General features: G+C 29.6%; 2 protein-coding genes and 1 non-coding gene across 3 annotated transcripts; all 3 read right to left on the bottom strand.

Annotated features, from left to right (window-relative positions):
• Positions 1–336: 336 nt before the first annotated feature.
• Positions 337–2,535, bottom strand: LOC124926139 (probable lipid-A-disaccharide synthase, mitochondrial). Its single transcript, XM_047466313.1, has 5 exons — positions 2,208–2,535; positions 2,026–2,125; positions 1,508–1,925; positions 1,170–1,414; positions 337–988 (listed from the first exon to the last, which is right to left on the bottom strand). The coding sequence occupies exons 1-5, from the start codon at positions 2,441–2,443 to the stop codon at positions 758–760; spliced, it is 1,230 nt and encodes a 409-aa protein (XP_047322269.1). The 5' UTR covers positions 2,444–2,535; the 3' UTR covers positions 337–757.
• A 664-nt stretch (positions 2,536–3,199) lies between these two features.
• LOC124926137 (zinc finger CCCH domain-containing protein 12-like) lies at positions 3,200–6,136 on the bottom strand. Its single transcript, XM_047466312.1, has 7 exons — positions 5,852–6,136; positions 5,586–5,740; positions 5,403–5,456; positions 4,725–4,841; positions 4,395–4,646; positions 3,943–4,200; positions 3,200–3,789 (listed from the first exon to the last, which is right to left on the bottom strand). Exons 1-7 carry the CDS (start codon positions 5,916–5,918, stop codon positions 3,424–3,426), a joined length of 1,269 nt encoding a protein of 422 aa, XP_047322268.1. The 5' UTR covers positions 5,919–6,136; the 3' UTR covers positions 3,200–3,423.
• Positions 6,137–13,634: 7,498 nt separating this feature from the next.
• On the bottom strand, positions 13,635–13,751 carry LOC124928261. Its single transcript, XR_007098480.1, has one exon. It is a non-coding gene; the product is annotated as a U5 spliceosomal RNA (small nuclear RNA).
• Positions 13,752–15,552: the final 1,801 nt, after the last annotated feature.

Raw genomic sequence — 15,552 nt, forward strand, 5'->3', positions numbered from 1 at the left:
GTATAAGTGTTGGCTTGTTGGTCACCGTGTCTACTACCAAAGTTCCCTGAATCTCCATTATTTATACTCCCATAACTAATAGGGGTGGCTTCGGTGGTCGTATATAAACTCAACACTAAAGACGTTACCAATAGAAACACGAGGACCGTTGTGACCTTAGATGAATTAGTTGATGCCATTATACTATAAACTGATTTTCTACAGAACAATTTGTTTTTATTATACAATACATTATGAGTTTTGAGGCCTTATATTTATACTACCAATTCTCTTAGATCCAAATTAATTCCTACAATTAGGAACACCATTCAATCAAGTTGAGGTTTTGCTTGATTTTAGATAAACATGCTCCACTAGAATATGGGTGAACATTATTAGTGTTACTATTTCATTAAAAAAAATTATTGATTTTCTCATGCAAGTTTAGACATACAATTTTAAATATTTCAATTCAACACATAGAAAGGACACTTACTTGCTGGATGTACAAGAAGCCCTTCTAATTCAAAATTTTGGAGATTAATTATTTCCTGGGAGAGTACAGAATGGTAAATGCTGCGATTGTACTAGGTTTATAATCATTTGATAATGATGTCAATTTCTCATTTCCTCCGGGTCGTGATAACAACAACCGCATAACTCTTTCAGCCGCGGCAACTTGAACATTCCGCACACCCTCATTGTACATTACTTCCCTGAAAACGTAATCTGACAGTTAAAAATGATCTGAATCGTCAAACCATAAGCGTTTAAGATGTTACCTGACAATTGAAGCTAGATTTGAAGGCGTGCATGCATGGAAAAGGACTTCAGGAAGGACGGGTTCATCCAAAAGAATATTGGGAAGAGATATGTATTGTACTTTCGCTTTATAGCGTATCAAATATTCGGTTAACAAATGGGCTCGATAGGCTACCAGACAAGGTACACGTGCTAGCTGCAACTCCACTGCTACTGTTCCCGAAGTACATAAGGCCATTCTGCTGGCCTGCCATGCCCATACAAAAATTGATTATATGAATTTTGTAATTAAGTTCTGTTTCTAAGCGGTGATCTTCAATTTGTTGCTATAAATGAGAATCGAATCTAAAACCTCAAGATAGTAAACCCTATAGTACAAGCCTGTTGTCTACCCATGGTGGGTGAAAGATCATTAATATCGTACTCACACTGAAAGCATCATATCTCATGTTTGATGATCCGCCTGGAATCAGAACGACGGGTAAATTCAATTTGTGTGAATAACTGGCAATGTAGTCTTCCACATGCTTATTGGGTGCCACATGAATTGCTGCAGTCAATAGATCAGAAGGACACGACTCCTTTAAAAGCTCCATTGTATTCAAGAAGATGGGAAGCATGCGGGTTACCTCCTGTAATCTGCTTCCTGGAAGCAAGCTAACGATTGTTGCTCCTTTTTTCCATAGATAAGAGACAGTCCAGAAGAATTACAAAAGGAACAAGTGAAAAGATGAACATTCAAGAACAAAAAGTTAATAAATAGTACCTGTAGATAAGCCATATTGATTTCTAAACTCTTCAGAATTTCCTTTCATCTTTATTCCGTCTTCTGTTTCATTTGCAGCCTCTAAAGCATCTTCAAGTACAGGATGTCCAACAAATGTTGCAGCCAATCCATTCAATCTGCAAACTTCTTCCTCGAAAGGAAGTATACATAATACATGATCCACGAATTCAGAAAGCCCTCGTAGTCTCGATTCACCCCCTTTCCATGCCCAAAATGAAGGAGCCACGTAATGGAAGTGCAGAGGAGGAGCAGGAAATCCCTTCCGACTATTTCTAGCTAAAAGAGAACCCCTTCTTATCTTCTTAAGCAGTCGAAATGAAAAACCCTTAGCATCCACAGTCACTATAACATGGGGTTTGAATGATAATGCAGCCTCAACTGTTTCCTCCAACCTAACCTGCAATCCATAATTCAATCTACTATCAATTCTCATTTGAAATGAAGAAATTAATTTACTAGAACATTAGCAGTATTTTCTTACTTATAGGATAGCTCACCCTGAACTTATATAAATGTGGCAACAATTCCCATATTCCCATCACAGATATATCTTCCATTGGGAATAAAGATTTCAATCCTTGCTTGGACATCATGGAGCTAAGACGAATTTAATTAGATTCAATGAAAAAAAACAACAACATTTTGCACATATAAGAAGAGAAAGAGATTGAAAGAGAACCCGCCAACACCAGCAAAACGAACGGGGAAAGGAGAGAGCTTCCTGAGAGAAGCCATGAGACGGGAACCAATGTTGTCACCTGAGACTTCTCCGGCGACTACAAAAACCCTCAACTCTCCATCTCTATCGGCCATATCAATTACCGCTGAGCTTAATGCCCGTACTGACCTAATCCGATTCCTTAGGAATCCAAAATCAGCGGAGCCATTTCTCCAACCCCGAATCGTTCTGATCATAATCGCTCGACTGAGTATTCAAAGTTGATAACGCTCGATTTTTTTTTTGTGGGTTCTAAACATGGGTTCGCCTGAGGCGACGGCAATGGCAAAGATCACAGAAAATCTCGGCTGCGGATTAATGCCAATATTTTAGGGCTTTTGCATCAGAACATTTTAGAGCTTGTTTGATCTCTTAATTATTTTTTAGGTTTTTTCTGAATTTTGGATAAAATAAAATTGTTTGCTTACAATTTTTTTTTTTATTTTAAGCATCATTCTATCCTTCAAAATAGATTAGATATAAAGATGAGAAGTGATATATTAAACAAAGGGTATTTGATAAATGAAGTGAAAGTAAATAAAATAATGGGTTTTGGATAAAATTTCAAAAAAAATCAATATCAAACCAGCACTAAATGAAGAAAAATCAAAATATTTTTTCATTAATCTACTATGAAGACAACCTTAAACCCCCCAGACCAATTTGGAACAAGGGTAGGACAATAATTGTTATAATTAAAAAAAAAAAATCCAAAATGAGAAATCAAACAAAACATGTAACACTAACATGTTGTGTCATGGAAATTCAAGACAGGACACAAGTAATTTACAAAAAAAAAAAAAAAACTCAAATACCATTTAAACATGTTTGATCTTCTTCAATTTAGGTAATGATTATAAGAACATGGTAAATTTCAAGAGGCAGCAGAGCATGCCATATTATCACGTTTAGCAACAATAACAATAATAATAATAATAATGTTGTCTTTTAAGTGACAAAACTGAAAAGTATACAGCAAACTAATCATATATTAAAAATGGGTGTGATATTATCTTCACCTCCAATTTATTATTATTCACCACCCAAAAAAAACATTCCTCTTCTTTCCTTTCATCATCCTAAACAAAACAAAATCAAATACATTCCTTTCTCCATACATAAATAAACCCAAAAAGAAAAGTTGATGCCAAAAATCCATGTCCCGCCAAATCAAAGATCAAACCGTATTGTCATCTTGGTGCACATCCAGTTCCAGGCTAGTAGTAGTAGACAAACCATTAATTTCTGACGAATCTTCTTCAAGAGGAGGAGTCTCCGCAATTGGGCTTTCATCTGAAACCTCATCGGGTTTCTTCTGGCTCAAGTTGGTAATTAACTTATTAGATGAATATTTAGTCGTGAGAGATGACATTGCGTTCATTTGATACTGGGGGCCAAAACTTGGATCAACTGTGGACGATAGAGTTGGATGATTCAAACTATAGTTATAGGAATAATATCCTGCCAATGGGTGATCAAATTTGCAACTTGGGCCATACTTGCATAATCCATATAGACTATAGTGTGAACAGACAGCTTGTCCCTGTACACCAACAATAACATGAAAAATTCTGGATCAAAAAACGTATATGTGGATGAGATTATGTTCTCGGTTGTCTCTCATTTTGAATATCAATCTAGATAACTAAACAGAAATTGTAAGGAGGGGATTAAAAAATGAACTAATTTGACTTACGGGTCTCATTGGAAGTCCAAGCGGGCCTAAAGTGTATGCAGCCCATTGAGGAGATCGATCCCGAGGATGATGGTACTTGCAACCAGATCCGTATTTGCAGTTTCCTGTGCTCAAGTAATTCCGGCATTCTGGTTTATCTGGTCTTTCAGGCAGATAAGAATTAACTGTTGTCGACAAAGGAGGTATTGAACTGGATCCTGATTCCACCACATTTTTGTAATAACTGAGATCTGACCCCAAAGCAGGCACAGGACACCCCTGTTTTGAACAATGTCAAGAGATTAGGGGGGAACTCTCATGGTTAATTGCTAGTAATGTGAAGAAATCATCATATACTGAAGTAATTAAGTTTCTCTAAACCTTTGAGACGTGTACACAAAAGTTTAAATGACTTGGCTGAAGATGGAAGCATATAATAAGAGTCTCAACTTCAAATGTGTTAATTCACTAACCAGATAAGTATTCCATCCATTTGAAGATACCATGTTTTGAGATGGTACAATAACAGATCCATAGTTTTGAAATCCCTGCAGGGGCGGTCCAGATGCATATGGAGGACCAGAGAATTGCACGACCGACGAGCCTGGAGTTCCATAAACCGGCAAGAAGGTTCCAACAGATGAAGGTTCAGGATGATGGAATTTACATGCAGCTCCAAATTTGCATTGTCCAGTTCTCATGTAGAAGGAACATGACTTTTCTTCCTAAAAATCAATCAAATGTAGAAAGCATGAGCTACTAACAATCATCCTAAAGGGACAATTTCAAAACAGTATAAGCACCTGTCGCAAAGGAAGGCCCAAAGTATTGTACACAACCTGTCCAGCACCATTTCTATCTGCCGGATGATGATATTTACAGGATGATCCATATTTGCAGGTTCCTGTCTTAAGATAGTGCTGGAACAAAATCTCAAAGTTAGAGATGCACTAGCAGGAAATGTTTTATCAAAATTAAACTCATTTCCAACCATACAAAATAGATACAATCTAAGAACTACAAATCCCTCATGCACAAAAAATATGAGCTTAAAATAGTATTGTAGATCAGAGGCAAATCAAATTTCTCCTACAAAAAATTAGCTTATAAGCTCTAGATAAAAGTTAATAATAATGTATTTCCCCCTTTCGCTAGTCCAAAACTCAAAACTCACATCACATTCGGATTTAACACGATTCCAACATGGAATTTCATGCTCTGCAATTGATCGATGGGGAAGTAACGAATAAATAATATGTACCTAAATTCATCATGAATCTCTTAAATTAAATCAGTTGTAAGCCTTTGTATGAAAACATACTAGAATATAAACCACCCTTTTCCAATTTCAGTAAGAAAACAAATAAAAGCTGAAGAACCCAATTACCTTCTATAGGAGAATGGTGCATCATAGAAGGAAGCAAAATAAGCATAGAACAAATGAAGATATAAGTCATCCAAGATAAGGGAAAATGTTATACCACACAATCAGGTTGCCCAACTCTTTCTGGAAATTCTCCTCCATAGGTTCCACCCTGAAGAAAATAAAATAAATAACATTATTGCATTTCATTTCATTTCATTGCATAAACTTATAAGGAAAGAAGTGTATATTTATATATACACAAAATCTATCTCTTAAGAAATACTAGATAAACAAGTACCTGTCCTACAGAAGAAGGGTGATTGAACCTGCAATTGCTTCTATAACCACATTGTCCAGTCCTTAAATAGTGTATACAGTCCGGTTCACCGGGTCGATCAGGATAAGAAACCAAGCTACCATTTTGCTGATCAACTTTCAACCTTCTTACAGCATCTGATCAATCATAAAAAGTTAAACAGTCATTTAGGTATTTAACACGAATAATTATAAAATGGTAAAGACTAGAATGGACATAAATTAGAAAAGGAAGAAAAGGGAGTTCACCTTCAAGTTCTCCGAGTGGCGGATTGGAAACACAACCATTACTACGGACTTGCCGATTTCCCGGCATGAGTGGTTGATTATCGGAAAAAAAACAGCACGACAAGTTTGTAAGTACCGAAAACCTCGTTTGTTCGAGAAACTCTGTCTTCAGTTTGTGTCGGAACTGAGAAAAGTGAAACCACCGGATGATCAAAACAAGGAAACGGAACTTAGAAACACGAAGGAGAATCTCTCTCCCAATCTCTCTTTATCTCTCTCTCTCTGGTTTTGATTCGGGAAGTATGAAAGAATTCCGGATCCCCTTGAAAATGGAAGAGTGATAATAAAAAAATTAAAAATAAACGTAAAACTGTTGCAATTAATGATAAAGGACGAAATTACCCTTGACAATGTAAGAGGTGTACAAGGATTAAGGGGGTATATCCGTCTTTTGTTGATGAATCTGCTCTCCCGGGAAAAGATCAACGTGTAAGTTATATATGTGAGTAAACGTAATTAAATAAACACTCCTTTTATTTACTTTATGACTTTATTATTAACTTGTTTATTAATTAAATAATATTTCTACTTTACATATTTTAAGTTTGACTAGATTTATTTAATTTGAAGAGATATAATAATAATAATTGGATTAAGAGAAGACAATAATAATAATAATAATAATTAATAATGTTTTAATTAGAGAGAGGAGAGAGAGAGAAAAGGAAAAGGGAAAGTGGTGTTGAAGAAAGAAAGAAAGTGGTCGGCTTCTTGAAATTGAAGGGTGGCGAAACTGGGGGGTTGCGTGGGGGAGGAGTTGAGAGATGTGGGCCGTTGGATTGGATTGAGGATTACCAGGGTTATAGATGGGCGGGCCCATAGAAACCGGTTCTTGGTTTAGTGAGTGGGTGGAAGAGGAAATCATGGGGCCCACTTTGCTTTGCAAAGTAAAGTAAAGTGATTATTATTCTACGCCGATTTAGTCGCAATCGAATCCGATTTAAACAAAATAAAAATAAATTAGACTCTCTTTTCTTAAGAGAGTTGGATTTTGCCAATCTCACGCGTTGTTTGCAACTCACAAAACAAATGCTTTGAACTTTCCTTTTATTTCTAGTTAGATTCTAACTAAATATATTTTAGTTAATAAATTAAAAAAAATGTAATACAATAATTTCATTCGTGATGCTAACGGTTAGGTTAGAAACTTATCATTATTAATAAAACTAGCATGTATCACGTACATTTGCACAAGTAATAATATAAAAAACCGTAAAAAAATATTACGGTAAATTTTTTTTGGGTGGGTCAACCCACAATCCGACCAAAGTATCCATTTATTCTCACATATATCCAAATTAACCACAGCTCTCGACCCGGCAATCCGGACACTTAAAAATTAAGCATCATTATATATATATATATAGACTAGCATGTATGTACGAATAAAAGTAATTGATATAAAAAACCGTGAAAAAAAATTGTGATAAAAATGTGATAATATTTTTAATTTTATTTTTAATTGTTTTAAATTTATGAGCGGGTAAACCAATAATCTGACTCAAATATTCATTTACTCTCACATATATATCCAAATTAACTACAGTTTTTTGACCCGGGTTAACTTATATTGTTAAAATGTCTCGCGTTCATCAAATTTAGTGTTGAATTAAAAATATAAAATCTTAGGTTAACTTATATTGTTAAAATGTCTCGTGTTTATCAAATTTAATGTTGAATTAAAAATATAAAATCTTATTATTCTAATGGTTAAAAAGTTATAATTGTTTTTGTTAGGTTTTAATTAAGTTTGAAACGTATCTATAAGCATTTTTTATTTTATTTTTAACGATTTTAAGTTTATGACAGGTCAACCCACAATCCGACCCAAATATTCATTTATTGTCACGTATATATTCAAATTAATCATAGTTTTGACCCAAAAATCCAGATATTTTAAAAATTAAACATCATTTTATATATATTAATATATATACATATATATTAATATATATATAATAGTCTCTACTGAACATTTTTAAAATGAATCCTTATAATTAATAAATATTGATTCAAATTAAATTTATTTATGTACAAAAGTTTGAGTATTAGAAATGTTCTAATAACTGAGTCAGTGGAAACATAGCGTGCTTGATACGCTTTAATCTCCATCTTTTTTTGTTATCAGATTGTATTGTTTGAATTATGTTAATTTGGTTCAATTATTTGTAATTTTATCGATATTGTAAAGGGTTATCTTCAATTATAACATTTATATATTAATATGTTTTTCTTTATTTTTTTAATTCCGATATAATATTTATTATTTTCAATTTGAAATCATATCACTTTATTTTAATATTAAAATATTTGTTTGTTAAATAAAAAAATAAAAACTTTGCATATTTTAAAATATATATATATATAATATTTAGATCAAAATAATATAAAAATATATAAAAGATAATGAATTAGTGTTTATTTTTTAACCAAACAATACAATATTATTGTTAGTACCATAAATAAAATATTCTTTTAGAAAAAATGATAAATACATAATGACGTATAAACAAAACAAAAAAATAGAACAAAGTCAATTGGATGACTCGATTTTTCGACCCAATTTATGGTCGGTCAAACAATGAAGAAACAGTTCCTAACTTGTCATTTTTGACTGGGTCCATATTGCATATTAAAGTTGCATAATAAAATATTTATAAAAAACACACAAAAGAATATCTGAATTTTAAGGTAAATGATATGAATAAACACAACTAGCTTAGGCCCTAAACTAAATTGATCTCAAACTTAATATTTGGGATTAAATATATTGAATAATTAGTTAAATTTTGATAGCGTTACCTTTCAATAAGTACAAGTTGGGAGGTCAAAATTGTGAATTAATCATATTTTGAAACTTGTTAAATTATTGATTTTTTTTTTTTGTTAAAAAATTGACATTTTATTCATTTAACTATATTACATTAGTTAAAATTACAAAATCATTTTTTTAATTAATTTAAAAAAGTGGCAGGTTCTTTCTTTCCAATTTATAGATGTTTTTAAGTAAAAAACAAAATTACACTAAAACCCTTATTTCATTTTTTTTCTTCCTTTTTTCAGTCTTAAAGTTTGTATTATATAGTTTTGTAACATAAAGGTTTTAATTAATTTTTTAATATATAGTTTGTATAGTCTATCATACTGAAAGGATTATAGACCGATCAATACTTGTACATATATATTTAGTTCTTCCTGTTGAAATCAATATGAAATCCTCTATTTATTTTTATTAATGCTTTACTGAAATCATAAAATTTTGAATTACAAGTGACTTTTTTTAATTTCTTATTAATATTTATTATCATTAAAGGTAAATCTCACATTTTCTTAATATATATATACACAGACCAATCCACATGTCGACACAGTTGAGAAATTATGTGTTTGTATAACCCATTTACAATAAATCATTAATTAAATTTATTTTTTGTTACATAGATTATTTCAAATAGTTATCAGAACTATATATAAAATGTCATAAAAAATGTTTATACACTCTACTCACTACTTCAAATGTAAATTACAAATTAATTATAAAAATTAAAACAATCCATTTATTAAATAATTAATCATGATATACATACAAAACCATACAAATAAATAAACTATATCAAATGATTCAAAAACAAAATTAAAGAACGGTGGACTTGCAAGGTCAAGAAACATTGAACCACCGTCTAAGAACAGAAAATAAAAACAAAATGAAAGTAAAAAGAAAAAGCTCAAGAGGGATAGAACCGGTAAAAACATCACAATATAGAAAGCCTATGATGATCAATGATGAAGCCTGAACCTTTGTATAGGATAGCCATTAGCTTGAGCTCCTCCTCCATTAATGGTGATCACAAGCTTGAGCTAGGTTAAAGAATATATGCTAAACCCTAGAGAGAGAGAGAGAGAGATTGATGAAGAAATAGTAGTACTTTAGTTTAGGGTTTAGATGAACTGTCATAAGGTCTATATATATATATATATTGATGAGGAGATCGATGATGCATTATTTTATTTATTTTTATTTATATAAAATGGGTTTAAATTGTGACACAAGATGAAATAAAGGAAGAGGGGAATAAATTGGTTGCATCATAATTAAGGGATATGAATTGATATGTCATTTTCTAGGGTTTGTAATATGGCAGGGACAGAATGGATGGTTTCTAGCTAGGGTTTCAATCAGATTCCATTTTCATACATACACTCATTACAATTTACAACCCTAAACCTAACTAAATATGTAATAAATATTTTTTGTATTTTATATATATTTATAAATTAATAATAAATTTTCTGTGGGCAGGTATAATGATGAAGTTTGACTGCAGGTACTGTTCTGAAAATTCAAATTGAAGAACAGAAAAAAAAAAAACCCGGTTCAGTAATTAATGAATTAATTGAATTAATTTTTGTCTGAGTGCATGCATGTGTTGTGTGTAATTATTCTGAAATTCAGACTGTTGCAATTTTCTTTGTGAAGTCAACCTCACTCTTTTGTTCCTTTGACCCTTTTATTGTCTCTCTTTTTTTTTACAATTAATTTTTTACTTTTTACATTGTTTTTGTACATCATGTATATATACTACTCTGTCTAACCATTTCGGTACACTGGTATTATTATTGCAGCTTGTTTTAATCTTTCATTTACCTTTTTATTCCATATCCATATTACTTCAATTTATGAATGAGCTGATATTGTTATTTCTTGTAGCTTGTTCGGTTAAAAAAATGTTTATGGGCGAGATTTTGAAAAGATGAGTATTCTTGTTAAAAATAATTAAAAAGGTATTTGATAAAAAGCACAATAATTAAATTAGATAATATTTTGGTTAATTAATTTAGTAATTTAATTTATGAGAAAGTAGATGAAATAATGTTTGATTGTAGAAGACTTTCTTTATTTGAGGTTTTTGTTACAAAATATTGTTTGATAAAAGGAATAAGTTATTTGAGTTTTAATTGGTTTAGTTAGTGAAATTTATTTTGTATTTAAAATGAAATTTTATAAAATTAAAGTAGATGTATTTTAATATTTTAATCTATCAAATTAGTATTTTTTTGATATTAGAGTAATAGTGATGTGATAAAAAAAATTAAACCTCAAAACAGTCTTTCCAAAAACCCATATCAAACAAGCTCTTGAGATTATTTTTTTTTTTCGTTTTTCAAGGGAACCTCTGGTGAAGGCTCATTAAATTATGCCATCATTAACTTTTGTTACCACTCTATAATGGACCACTTGACAATTCAGAATTGATTTAAAAAATATATATATATTTAATCTAACTAACTATGATATTTGAATTTGAATTACGTAAGAATCGTGTTTGAGAGATCTATCATAAATTCAATTTCGCTAAGATTATTATAATGTCAAAATAGTAATTTATTAACTCTTATAACTTCATGACAATTAGGGTTTTTTACTAATATACACATGGGCGGAACCAAGTACAAGTCGGCCAGGGCTGTAGCCCGGGTAGCCCTAAATACCCTGTCGTTATTTATCAATAACGACGGTAAACTAACGTCGTTATTGATTATTTAACGTCGCTAAAAGGCACTAGTGACAATAAATTTAGTTTATTTTGTTTGTTTATTTGATATGATTATAAAACTAGCTCAGATAGATTTTTTTGATAAAAAATTAGTCCGGGTAAGTTTCAAATCCTAACTCCGTCCTCCGAATATACACCACCTCAGTTAATAATTAGTTATCTTATAAATATATAATATGTAAAGAAAAATTTAGTTAATTGTGACCATTAATTCAGATTGATTTTTTGCTAATTAATGAATGAATATGCATCTAAGATATTTTAATTTCAAAATAATTATGCAGTTATAAAATTGTTAAAAGATTTATATATTTAAATATTTACAACATTTAGACTTATTCAAATATTGACAAACAAAAAGTTGGGGCCTTTTTGTCATCTTTCCTAAAACAGCATCGTTTTGACAGGTCAGTATTACGTAAGTAATTAATAATAATTATATTTTGTTTTACCTTTTGTTTCTGAACATATTTACACTTTTACTGAAAGCTTATTTTATCTTTTATGTCAGTTTGATTCAATTTATTTTTTATCCTTTATGTCAGTTTGATTCAATTTATTTTCATATTATTTACAACATTGGTAAAAGAACAAATATCAATTTTATTTTATTTTTCGATTTTCCAATTATTCTCACTCCCATATATCACAATTTTTTAATAATATTCAAATTTTATCCGATATTTTACATATGTACCTAGATATATTAATTACAATACATATTAGCAGCTTAGTTTCTTGAAAACATCATTTAAATTCAATGATATTTATATGAATGCCTTATCTCACTCCCACTAAAATCGATGAAGAAAAATCTTATGTCCCATTTTACTCTACAACTACAACACCTCTATTAACTTATGCCACATTCCATTTGATATTCTTTAATCCTTGAGCTAAATCCCCACGAGAAAACAAAATCGTCACACTTATGTTAACTTATAATTTCTAATTGATGGTAAATTTTTCGGCTAAGATAGGAGAATTTCCCAGGCGGTATCCGATAATGTTTTCTCCCCAACCGTGGGTTACTTTATCGTAATGTCTTTTGAAGGACAATATTTTCAGATTGAACTGGGAATTCAGTTCATGTCCATTTTTGTTTACCCAGATTGAGATTCATATATCAATGTTAAAGATTGCAATGTTTTATCTCCTTTTCTTTTCCTTCCACAGATGTAGTTGATGTTGGATTAAGAACATTAGGATATATGGATTTGGTCTTAGGATATTGATTGTCTTGTTTCTAACTCTTCGATTTAATTTTAATGAAATCTAATTTCTTCTTTAGACAAAAATTTAAATAAATTTTTTTTTTCAAGAATCTAAGATGTTCACATTTATGTCTCTACTTCAATCAATATACATGATATTTATTTTATAAGAGATGTCTCTGCCCAATAAAATGAGCATAATATGTGTGGTATTCTTTTAAAGGCGAAAGAATAATTCAATATGTGTTCAATGCATGGCTGCTTAGCTTAAGCAATAAACAAAGTGGCATTTTTATATAACTTTTGGAAATCCATTTTAGCTTCAACTTACAATGTGGGACAAATAACAAAACTCTCTGTAATTCACTATCTAATGGGGCTAATATTTTATATCTTGTGACATTATTGATAACTTGGTGGATACTTTCTATTATTATTATTTTTTTCAAGAGGACTTGCATCATTTACTTTGCTCATTTGTTTGTAATAAAGTTTATCGAGTGGTTACAGAGGGACTTAGGATATTTGGATTTGGTGGTTTTTTGTCTTAGAAATTGATTTATTATTATTAAAAATATATTCAATTCCTACCTAAGTGGGTTATTAAACATGGATGATTTTATTTTTATCTCTTCAATTAATTTAATTTGAATGAAATCTAATATTCTTTAGACAAAAATTTAAATAAAATTTTGGGGAATCTAAGACATCACATTTATATTTATTCTATCTAATATGGATTACTTATTACACATTATATACATGATATTTATTTTATAATATACCATAGTTTGTTAAATAAAATTTGTATAATATGTGATACATTAGAATAATCACTTACTAATTATCCAAAATTTAATAAATAAATATAAATAAAAAAATAATAATTAATTTTAAAAACTAGATTGATAGACAATAAAAAAATACTTCGATAAAAAAGTAATAAAGTAAAATAAATGTTTAGAATGAGTTGTAGGGATCTTGGAGAAAGAATCCCACCAAAAATTAAGGTATGCCACGTATAGCAATGAATACACGGTATTCTTTAGTAAAAGGCGAAAGAATAGTTCGCTTTGTGTTCAATGCATGGCAGATTGGTTTTTTAATATTAAACGTACTTACAGTTTTATACTAATTCTTGGAAATCAGCTTAGCTTCAACTTACGATGTGGGACCAATGACACGTCTTTTCTGTCTTCACTCTTCACTATCTAATTCATTTATAATAATCCCAGCAAAATAATAACATTAAGAACTTGTTTGATGTTAATATTTTGTTTGATTTTTTTAAAATTATGTAAGTTACTTGAATTTTTAATTGATTTATTATTAAAATCTCATTTTGTATTTAAAATTAAAATTTAATAAAAATAAAGTAAAATATTTTCGTATTTAAATTAATGAAAAAAATGATTTGATAATTGAGCAAATTGTTATTTAAAGTTCTAACTTGGATAGTTTTCACTAATTGTAGCTCGAAGTTTGAATGGTGGCATATGTTGGTCAAATTATCACAATTTTAACTATTTGAGTTTTTTCCAAATAAACAAATTGGTCTGTATTTTTATTTTAATATAACATTTTCATTTTTTTTAACTAATTTATGACATTTAAAAATAAAATATAAATTATATTTTTTTCAATTATTCTCACATGTTACACATTTTTTTAATATTTAAATTGTATTTTATAATATATCACGAAAAAATAATCAATTTAAAAAACAATTACATCTAAATTAGTAAATCGGACACCGTTTTAAAATTCTATAAAAAATAAACATAAAAATTACCTATACTCAAATTTTCTCAAAACTTTTACAAGTTAATACATTTTTTAGTCACCAAATTAGACCGCTACATCTCAAAAAAAAAAATACTCTATTAAAAATAATAAGTTCAAAACGTCTATAAATATCATTTATTTATAAACATGTCAAATTAATTAGAAAACTAAAAATAATATGTTATAACAAAAAAACACGTTTTGTCATTTTGGAAAAATGTTATAAATTATTAAAATTTAAATTGCTCGAGCCCTATATTACACAATTCAAATTTTGAACCTCATTTAATAAAACAATTCAAATTTGAGTCTCAAATAATAATTGACTTTTGATAATTATAATGAAATTGTTAGGATAGAGATCATCTATATAAAAAATGGAAAAATAATATCAAACAAAATTTAAATAATCTATATATATATATATATATAATGTAATGATGCTTAATTTCTAAAGTGTTTAAATTGTCGGATCGAGAGTTGTGGTTTATTTGGATATATATGTGAGAGTAAATGAATATTTAAGTCGGATTATGAGTTGACCCGCCCATAAATTTAAAACGGTTAAAAATAAAATTAAAAAAAGCTATATGTATGTTTCGAATTCGCAACCTAACAAAATAAGTACAATCTTTTAACCAACTAGGCTTATAAGACTTTATTTTTAAAATTCAACACCAAATTTGATAAACGCGGACGTTTTAATAATATAAGTTCAACTTCTTAACTAACTAATCTATATATATAATGATGCTTAAATTTTAAAGTGTGCAAATTGTCGGGGTAGAGAGTTGTGGTTAATTTTGGTATATATATGTGAGAGTAAATAGATACTTGGATCGGATTGTGGGTTGACCCGTCTATAAACTTAATACAGTTAAAAATAAAATTAAAAATGTTATATGTATGTTTTAAACTCGCAACCTAACAAAACAAGTACAACCCTTTAACCAACTAGGCTAATAAGATTTTATATTTTAAATTTCACACCAAATTTGATAAACGCATGACGTTTTAACAATATATTTTCAAATTTTAACTAACTAATCTATATATAATGATGCTTAATTTTCAAAGTGTCCGGATTGTCGAGCATAAGTTCTACTTT

This window comes from Impatiens glandulifera, chromosome 2 (assembly GCF_907164915.1).
Source record: "Impatiens glandulifera chromosome 2, dImpGla2.1, whole genome shotgun sequence".
In the NCBI taxonomy this organism is placed as follows: Eukaryota; Viridiplantae; Streptophyta; class Magnoliopsida; order Ericales; family Balsaminaceae; genus Impatiens; species Impatiens glandulifera.